This window comes from Cariama cristata, unplaced genomic scaffold (genome assembly GCF_000690535.1).
Source record: "Cariama cristata isolate BGI_N322 unplaced genomic scaffold, ASM69053v1 scaffold3062, whole genome shotgun sequence".
NCBI lineage: Eukaryota > Metazoa > Chordata > Aves > Cariamiformes > Cariamidae > Cariama > Cariama cristata.
In genome coordinates this window covers 38159-48101 of record NW_009604222.1, presented here as the reverse complement: position 1 = coordinate 48101, position 9943 = coordinate 38159, and the positions used below count along the sequence as shown (strand labels likewise).

The following is a 9943-nucleotide window of genomic DNA, read 5'->3' as shown; positions in this document are numbered from 1 at the left end:
CAAAAAAATGACAAACCAACAACAGAAGCTTACCAAACAGACTCAGTTGCATATTTGGCGATGATAACAGAGAGCAGCTTGCACAAGTGGTGCTAAAACTGAATATGGGCTCTAGGCCATGGTCGTATTGGTCAAGGTTAATGCAGCACAGCTTGTGCAAGACACGGATTTGAGACTAGTCAAGAAAAATGACTGTTAAACCAACTGTCTCTTAAAATTTAACTAGAACTGTTTGCAATAGTAGTTTGGAGTTGCAAGGTGACATTTACTCTGAGGGCATAGACAGACTTCTGTGGGATCTGACATCAGCAGTGGAATCTGTCCCAGCTGATCACTACCCCCAGCAGCTGGCCGGTATTGCTCCCTCGACAGCCTGCTAACCTGAGGAGTCTTTGGTAAATACCTTGTTGATGACAGTACAACATCAGCCAGTTTATTTCAGCTGGTGCTGTTAGACAGGTAACTTCATAAAAGAGCTGTTAACAATTTAAAACTTCCCTTCTCTCAGCTGTTTGCTGGCGACTTCTGCTGGACTCAGAATTGTTGTAGCAGAGGTGGATGAGTCGTTTATTGGGAGCATGTCCTGCAGGCAAAATCAGCCAAGTTAGTTTAAATGAGTGGTTGAGGTAACCTGACTAGCAGAAACGGATTTACTTGGCAGAGATTTGGGTAGGCTAATTTCCACTAGAGGCTGGTGGTTTCTGCAATTGCCCCAATAGTTTCTGTACTGATCGTGTGCCTGAACGTGGTATTTCGTTTTCCAGGGGTGAGGATACAGTATATCAGCAGTTATTTGAGCAGCTAGGTAGTGCACTAACCACCCTCCCCACCCTTTTTTTTTTAAGAGACAATGTTTTATATTAGAAAATACTGAAAGACGTTTCTTATTTACTAGAAAATTTACTAACTTTTATTCATGTTTTCAGTCAAACTGTGTTTGGATGAATGTGGAATTTCTGGTATTTTTATGAAGTAAAAAGTACCTTAAATATACTGGATACATTAAAAAGTCTTTTTTTATCTAGATGTGTTCTGGCTTAAAAATTAATTTGTTAAGCTAGGGAAGTTTGAAGTGTAGTTGGTGAGTTATGAATTGTTCCTTGTTGTCAGAGTCCCTATTTTCAAAGGCATTCAGTGATAACAAAGAGATGCTAAGTAACATTTTTGGGTGGGTTGGGTGATGGACTGGCATTGAAATCAGTGGGAAGCAGATGCCCAAGTCTTTATGTGCTTGTGAAAACTTTACTTGTCACCCATCCACTTGTTTGGCTCCTTACCAACCTTTGAAGATATGAAAATCTGACTATGTATCTTAGGGCTGGTACATCTTTTATTCGCCTACCTTTCTTTTTTTTTACCTTCTTCATAATTATAAAAGGAAAACCAAGTTTTCCCTTTCTTATGAATTCGCGCTCTGTGTATATTTTGAATGAAGAAAAGAAACTTCATGCCAACAGACAGGAAAGGTAAAACCAAAATTATTTAGAGAGAGAGTGGAAAAAATGCCTGTGCAAAAGGTGAAATGTTAGCATTCTAATTATATTTCAGATGAATAATGTTACTCTTAAAGCATTGTGTGATACTCTGACTTACGAACTTAAAATTAACTCAGAAACTTGCTGGTTTTTCTTAAAGTTCTCCATATAATTAAAAAATCAGAAATTCTTAATGAATTAAACTTCTTGATGCACTTCATTGATGCCCTCTACTACTATCTGTATCTTTTGAGTAAGTAATAGTAAGCTTAACCTTTAATGAAGACAAATGTAACTAAGCTTTAGATTGATTTATTTTTAGGAAAAAAAAAAAGTTTAAAAATCTGATTTAAATATAGTTGGATAAAATGGGTTTTGAGGTTGTTAAGTAGGATCTCTTGAGTTTAGACATACTTATTTTACTATAAAATTTGCAGGCTGAGTTTAGAAAAAGGGTGTTTTGTGCATGTCAAGACTCATACTATACAATCTTCTGAATTTATTGATGGAAGTGTTTCGTGTAGGTGGGGAGAACCTTGTGTTTGCAAGCACGTTCATGGTGAACAATAAGTGTTTGCATTTAAAACATAATGTAGCTGCTTGCTCTATCCTGATGCTGTATAGATTAAACTTGAAAGTACATTATTGAGAAGTAATTTGAAATTCTGCTTCTTGTATTAATATTATTAAAAAAAAAAACACAACACAAACAAAACAAAGAACCTAGGAAAGAGGAGGGAAATCTCTATTTCTTAGTGGATTGGTTTATTTGTATCCTGTTTCTTAAACAGTACTCCTGATTTGTGTGAAATAGGATAAATTACTTTTTTTTCCAGTTAAAGGGAAATGTGTCGGTATGGCTACTGGCATAGGAACCAAGCACAACATAACAACTAACGCTACCATAGTAGAATGTAAAATACGAAACTTGTAAGTAATGTGATCCTTTATGACAGGGAGGCCATCCATGGTTTTTAAGTACTTTTCCTACTCTTAAATAATGATACTGATTGACCTAGTTTAATGAAGGGGGTAGGCTAACACTAGTTTGCCAAAGAGATGACCCACAACTTTCATGAATTTTATTGGTGCTGTTGTTGATTCTATGTACGTATTATGCAGAACTTTTAATTTTGAGGACTGCATCTCTTTGATTCTGTTTTAGTTACAGGGAGTACTTTTGTTAATGTTCTAAAAATAAAAATACTATAAAGTGGTTTATTCAAGAACATTTTTCAGCTCCAAGTATACCTCATGTATTAGCAAATAGATAACTAAGTTTCAAAACTGTCATTTTAGAGCTTAGTAATTTTTATATTGTGCTGATTTCCTTGCCACTTCTGCTCTCCCTCGAAAAGATGATTGTGTGCTTGAAAATAGGCAAAGAATACTACTGTAATGAAATAATTGTAGTAGTATTTTTATCATGAAACAGTATAAAGAGAGAGTTGAGAACCTGTTGTTATAAAGGATTTGAGTATGATGGTGTTTAACTTGTGGTTTACTTCTTTGGAACTTTCAGAAGGTGTCAAAGGAAAGGAAACCTTTGTAGGCAATTAATGTGTTCAGTCCTTACTTCCACTAGAAATTCTGTAGTCAAAGATGCTGAGAACACTTGAGTTCCTATATTATGCCATTTCTTAATTTGTAAGATACCTGAATGCATGTCAGCGTGTGTTAGATATTCTAGATATTTTAAAAATATTTTACATGTTTTTTTCTTCCTTTACATAATCTGAAATAAAAGCAGAGAATTGTATTATGACAATAAATCACTGTAAAAAGGGCCATATTTTGTGTGTGTAAATACTATGTCAAGTCTTCATCTTAGTTATCTTGAAGCAATTTCTGTTTAAATGGAAAGCTAAAATAGCTGTATTGATTTAATCACAATTCCTGTGCATTTTCACTTTGAAACACTCTGTTCTGGAATGCACAGGCACTGTTGTTAACCCTTGGAAAAGAGGAGAAACAAAAGGAAATCAGTTTCCTCAGAATTTTATTTTCATTGAAGGCATTAAAAATGTAACTCAAATTCTGTATTCCTGACTCTTCGAACAAGCAGAACTGGAAAGTTTTTTCACTTGTAACTTTTCTGAATTTTAGGGGCTAGAAATGAGCAAGACCTGAGCTGTTTTCCCTGTAGATGTTCCTGTCATTCTGAAAATGACAACAATAGTGGCAATGCCACGCTACAGCTGCTTGAAATGTCTGCTGCTCTGGGCTCTTCTACAGAAGCTCTTTTAAAAAAGAGAGAAAAAGAAATTAAAAATGGCATTGATTAAGGGAAGTTGATTGTTACTTAATAGAAGGGAGTATGTGAAGAGAGAACCCAGTGCTCAAGAGAATCTTGGGAAAGAAGGACACAGGAAGAAAAGCACTTTTTGACCCCCTAATTTCTTTTGTTGCTGCACAGATTTTAAGCTTCTCATAGTATCAGACAAAGACTTTAAAAGGTTGAATCCTTAAGAGACATTTTAGTAAGTTTTCTTGAAAAGAATCCCAAAAGACTTCCATTTTTATTCAGGTTAAGTTCTAGTAGTAGTGCCATTGTCACAGTAAGGTCTGATCACCTTAAGGTCGTTGTTAAAGCAAAACATTCTATGCGGTTTGTTCCTTCTATCGTGATCTTTCCAGAGGGTTGGATATTATTGCTGGATTAGTCCTTTTTATGCTACTTAAGGATTTACTTTTTTCCCCAGCTGTTGCAAAGCGTGATGTTATATGTGAGCAGAAGATACTGAAGTTTTATTTTGAATTTCTTGTTTGAAGTTTATTTCTGAGAAAGTTTACCCTTTTGTAGATAGGAGCTCTGCCTCTTGGTAGAAGGTTTCACTGACCTAAAGAAGAATCGTCAACATGTCCAGAGCTTAGGTTACACCGAGGTAGCCTGGTTTCAGAATACTGAGTACTTAAAGAAGAGGACCAGCACCGTATGCTGCTCTTAGCTGGAAACCTATGTAAAGTGTCTCTTTTCTGTGTAAGTACACTATTGTGAACCTATAGCTAGGTTTTCTGAAAATTGGTTGTCTTGACCAGATATTGTGCGCTGTAATAGTCAAGTGGAAGGCTGAAGGGAGCATAAGTAACAAATCCAGTCATTATATGCTGGAATAATACAGAATCATAGAATAGTTTGAGCGTTAAAGATCATCTAGTCCACCCCCCCTACTACGAGCAGGGACGTCTTTCACTGGATCAGGTTGCTGAAAGCCCTGTCCACCCTGGTGGTAGCATTTAACGCTATTCAGAATTTATGTACAGTGTAGAAGGCGGCTCTGAGGAAAAAAAGGATAACCTCTAGATTATTAACTAGCAAAATGTTTGTTTACTTTCTTATATATTGCTTAATACAGATATAATGTAAATTTGTTCCTTTCCGTAACAAACTTTTTTCAGTCTTCGAAGTACCTACTCTCTGCCTCTTAAAAAGGTACAGAGTATGTTAATTGCAGAGCATTTCTCTTCCCACAAATTTTTTCCATTCAAAATAATAGCAATACAATAAGCCTTACTGGGTTTACGCCGGATTTGGAAAGGCTGGTCAATCCACAGTGGAGGATCAGGTTTTATCTCCTCTAAACCCCAGACCACCAGCAGGGACTCGGTATCCTCCAAACCTTTTCTAATACTTAATATCTGAATACTATTAATACTCTTTTCTATTTTTCAGCCTTCCTATAAAAGAATACAATTTCTCTTCCAGTATGCTCAACAAATTCTTAGTATGTCTACTCAGTGTTAAATAAGCTTAGAGTTTGAGTGTTTTTACTGCCTATTTCACAACAGCATTCTCATTGAGTAATTTTTTAGATGAAAGTAGGGTTGTTGGTTTCTTTTTTTTTTTTTTTTTTTTTTCCCTTCTAATATCCAAAATTTCTCTTCCTTCTGCCTTTAAAGCAATTTGCAATTATTATCTTCTGTGCCTGAGACAGGTATTTCCCAACAGGAAATCTGATCTTTGGGCTTTATCTGTATTCATCGTGCCTGTTTATTCTCTCTCTTTCATCTTTGTATATGTTCTAATGGCTTTACATTACAGTTATACAAAGCAAAAAGAAAATGCTTATAAATTCTTCATGATTATTATGTTGCTGGTAATTTTAAAATCTTCTCCGAAGGAGCGACACTTCATCTATCGTTCAGCTTTCCCCATGCTGCATCAGAATTAGTGTTAAGCCAGAGGCCATCTGTGTAGCGTTCAGTGTTTCTCTGGCTATATTAGTGAATTAAGTGTGCCTGCAGCTAATTGACACAAAATGGCTCATGTCCATACTCTTAGCCACAAAACAGGGGGGCTGTATCCAGATTTACTTCTGGGAATGGTCCCCTGACCAAAGGTAGCTTCTGAACAGTGCCTTTAAATTGCTTGAAGGAATGCTAATTGGCCTGGGCAGAAATTGTTTCAGGGCCTTTTCTAACAAATTAATAGTACAGGCAGTTCATTTCCATCCAGGGGAATGCTCACAGCAGTGTTGGTTTTACTGGTATAGATGTGTGGCCTTTACAGCTTTAGACAGCTAGATCGATGTTATTCCTTTATCATCATCTCTAAATTTGTACTTAGTTGCATTCTCAGAATACACTGGGATACTTCAGGCCCTATAACTGCATATTGTTACGTGATCAAAAGATGTAAAATTATTATCTTAGTTTCAGTCTGGATATGTTTGTGTTTATTTAAAACCTACAGGTATTTTTAAGTTGAATGTTTTTATGAAGGCCAGATTACATTCCTTCCTACAAACTAATTTCTGGTAAGATCTTGAGATAAAAAGTGGACTTTCTCCCAAAGCAGCTTTTTCCTCTCCACGTAGAACTTAAAGAATTTATGTTCCTATTGTGCAGAATCCCAGCAGGATCCTCTTAATCAGATTTTTTTTTTTATTCCATTCTAACTTTTTTCATTAATATTTGATCCATCTGGTAAAGTGTTTAAGAATTAATTAATTTTCATATTTTTGTTTGATTTACCACATAAATAGGGACATGTAAACTAGTACATTAGCTTTGATTATGTAGTCAAAGTGTGGAGTACAGGTTAGCAGAGAAATTGTAAATAGATTTAATTTCAGGAAAAGACTGATTTGTAAGGGGAAGGCAGAAAAGCACGACTGTTAAAATTGCTGATTCTGTGCAGAATCTAATGATGAAATTACAGATAGTTACATGTGGTGAAAAAATGACGTGGCAATGTATTTTTAATAAAGACTTGTAGATTCAGTAAATTTAAGAAACAGCCTGTAAGCATTAGGAATCAGTACATTCTATTTTATTTTTTTTTTATTCTGTGTTTTATGCTTTTACTTAGTACCTGCTGAAAGAAGTATTGTGGAAATGTTTACCGTGGTGGCTGGAGCAATTGCTGAAATCTAGAAAACCTATTTCTAGACTGCTATTTCAATGAGATTTAAATCTACAATTACTGTTCTCTTGTATAATATCCTTCTAATTAGCAGGCTTCCTACAGGAACCTTACCAGCCCTTCTTGTCAAAGTAGAGCCAGAATGTAGCAAAGAGTGTGGATTAATAATAGGCCAGGGAGAAAGGACCGTTTCCCAATAATTAAGGTAGTACTTTGCCCTTGTGGAGTCTGGACTTTGAAGCCGCATTCTAGAAACTGCTGATGAGTTTTGTGTTAAGAGTGTTTGAATAACATGCATAAGCAACATTTCTGTTGGCATAGTTATAATGAAATACACAAACACGAGGCATTATAAATTTTGTAGTGTTTTAAATCCGGAGAGTATTTTTATCTTTTCACGGCAGTCAGAAAAGTGTATAATATTCCTAAATTTCAGAAATATGCAAGGTAAGTATTTGCAGTTGAAAAGAAGTACGCGAGTCTTTGCAGATGAGACAGATTCCAGTTTAGCAAAGTGTTTTGGGTAGGTGTATAATTGTAATTGTAAGTATGTAATGTGAGACCATTTACATGTTGTGATATTTAGCTAGATCACACCTTTATAGGAGAAATTTATTCTACATAGCCAAGACAAGGTAAATGACTATTACCTTCTGTAATATTGTAGGTATCTGTGTTATTTATAATGATTTGAGAGAAACTCAAGAAAGAAGGAAAGAAACTTTGAGAGAAACTCAAGAAAGAACTGGAAATTCTTGGTAGGATAAATTATTTTCAGGGCATTATTGTTGTGTAAATAACTTTTATGTAATGGCTAGCAGGCAGAAAATTAAAGAATTTGCCTCTGGCATACAAAACCCCCTCAGTCTAGTTTCTCTAAAAACATGAATAAGTCCTTGGAAGTGCACGAGGGAATGGTTCGTAGCTTTGTTGTGCAAATACCGACCCTCTCTTTTTACGTACTCACTCATGGAACTGTGAACTAAAGACAACCTCCTTGATTGTGGGTACTACAAGGCCAGTTTGCACGCTGAATTTGGGGAAAAAGCTAAGACTGAATTGCCATAGAAATTTTCTCTTCAGTGAGAACAACTCTTCAGTCAGTGCCCTGGCAGAATGTTGTATTGCTGTAATAAACGTGTTCTCCACCCCCTTTTGCGTTTCCTGGGGGAAAAAAAGGGGGGGGGGAACCCCTCTTAATTTACATTTCATAATAGTTAAATAATAAACATGAGAAGTAGTGGGCAAACGAATCGATACCTGTTTATAATGCATATAGTTTTCTTCATATAGTTTTGTAAATATTTGTATGTTGCTTTTATAGCTTTATAGAGTCAGTAGGTCTTCCAGCCAGTTTAACAGCTGCTCGTGTTCACTGTTCTGAAAGTTGCACAGCGTTGTACACAATATACATGACATGTGTACGTGTGTATTTGCATTAAATTGTCTTTACGTATGTAGTTACTTGTCTCAGGAAGTACTTGGTTGTTTTATCTGGAGTGGTCAAAGCCCATAATATGTTTAATATACTTTTTCTATGTTTCTAATCTTGTGAGCGACTATTCGATTTTTAGCTTTAATATTTGGCAAAATACAAGCTGCTATTTTTAATGGAAGTTCTCACCTTTAAAACATGCTTTAAGTTATCACACTGTGTAGGAATTATAACTTTGTGTTCTGAGTTTTTTTTTAATAAATATGTATTCTTCTATGTATACCTTTATACATATATGAAAAAAATTTCCTCTTTAAATACACTTACTAGATAAATGTGTCTGTTGCTGTCAAAACACCACTCAGTCCTAGGATATGTTTGTGAAAGAATGCATGTAAACAAGTGATTTTTATTGTAGTATTTATTTTGACACTTGACTTAATGACCTAGATAGTGTTGACTGAACACAAGTTTTTATGTTCTGTGCAGACTCTGTATTACAAGACACGCTGTGTATAAGTAATGCTATGTAGGAAGCTGTATTTAGTTGGAATTATGATGATTATTGATTATTACTGTATCACAATACATCTTACAGTATAGAGACATTAGCTTGTATTGCTACCAGCCCTGCAGCGGATACAACAATCCTGAAAATTGTTGTAGAGACTTTCGTCATGCGGTGGCATTTGGGATTTTGGTGGCTGGCTGCAACGCGGTGGCTGGTGTGGGTGATAGTATGTTCTTGTGACTTGCTTTGGGCAAGGCACGCGATGCTGAGTTATCATGTCCTGCGCGTGCCTACAGTGATTCCTGAGATGTGCTACCATTTGTGTTAGTGCATCTTCGCCCTTCAGGTACCCTTGTGTTCAGGCACTGTGGGAAAATCTAGGTTGTACTGTGGATTGTTTCTCAAAATAGAGAAACTTTGGGGTTTTTCTAGAATTTGTGAGCATGTTATGGAGATAGCAAAAAATCTTGAGGATTCTGATGTTTTGTTTGAAGAACTAAACTCAGACTGCAGTGATACTTGACAGACTTGATGAGCTGTCATCCTAGGTGGCAACAGAATGACTGGAACATTAGTAAGATGAATACATCTGGGAATTGCCTTTGAAAAGTTAATTCCCAGATATAGACTGCAGAATTCATACTACTAATAATGGTACAGCTCAGATACTCCTGGATGTGAAGCCCATCAGATCAGATGAAACAGCTGCTGGAGCAGTAAGAGATGATGCTGGTTTTGAATTGGTTTTGACAAGCAGTGGAATTGCAGCAGAAGATTTAGTCCTGGAAAGTAACTGGACCGCAGCTGTGGATCACAAGTGGATTCAGTTTAAATTAAATTTAAAAATAAATGAAAACAAGCCTGTAAGTGAAGGATCTTAATTTCAGAAGAACAGGAGTAAATACATTTTAGTGTTAGTTACAGCATAGCACACCAGAACTTAGTTGCTTAACTGTCAAGACTTTGTCAACTGGGTCCACTGCCTTTACTGTGTGGAGACTTTCCCGTGCAGTCCTCCTGCCAGATTTGGCCACAGGATTTAAGAAGAGTTAGAGGAAAGTTAAAGGATTGTAGAAGTAGGAGGAGGACTACATTTGCTTTCAGCTACTACTTTGGCTAACAAATCTTCATGGTGAAAGAAACTTTTGCTTTTTATT

The 9943-nt window shown here is 36.0% G+C and overlaps 1 protein-coding gene across 1 annotated transcript in view; it reads left to right on the top strand.

Moving 5' to 3' along the window:
• Nucleotides 1-2331: 2331 nt before the first annotated feature.
• ARID2 (AT rich interactive domain 2 (ARID, RFX-like)) overlaps nucleotides 2332-9943 on the top strand; it is a gene marked incomplete at its 3' end in the record, with an annotated part of 38988 nt that continues 31376 nt past the window's right edge. Inside the window, exon 1 of the mRNA XM_009695486.1 lies at nucleotides 2332-2405. Within this exon, the coding sequence (XP_009693788.1) occupies nucleotides 2332-2405 (74 nt within the window). The remainder of the gene's footprint in view (nucleotides 2406-9943) is intronic.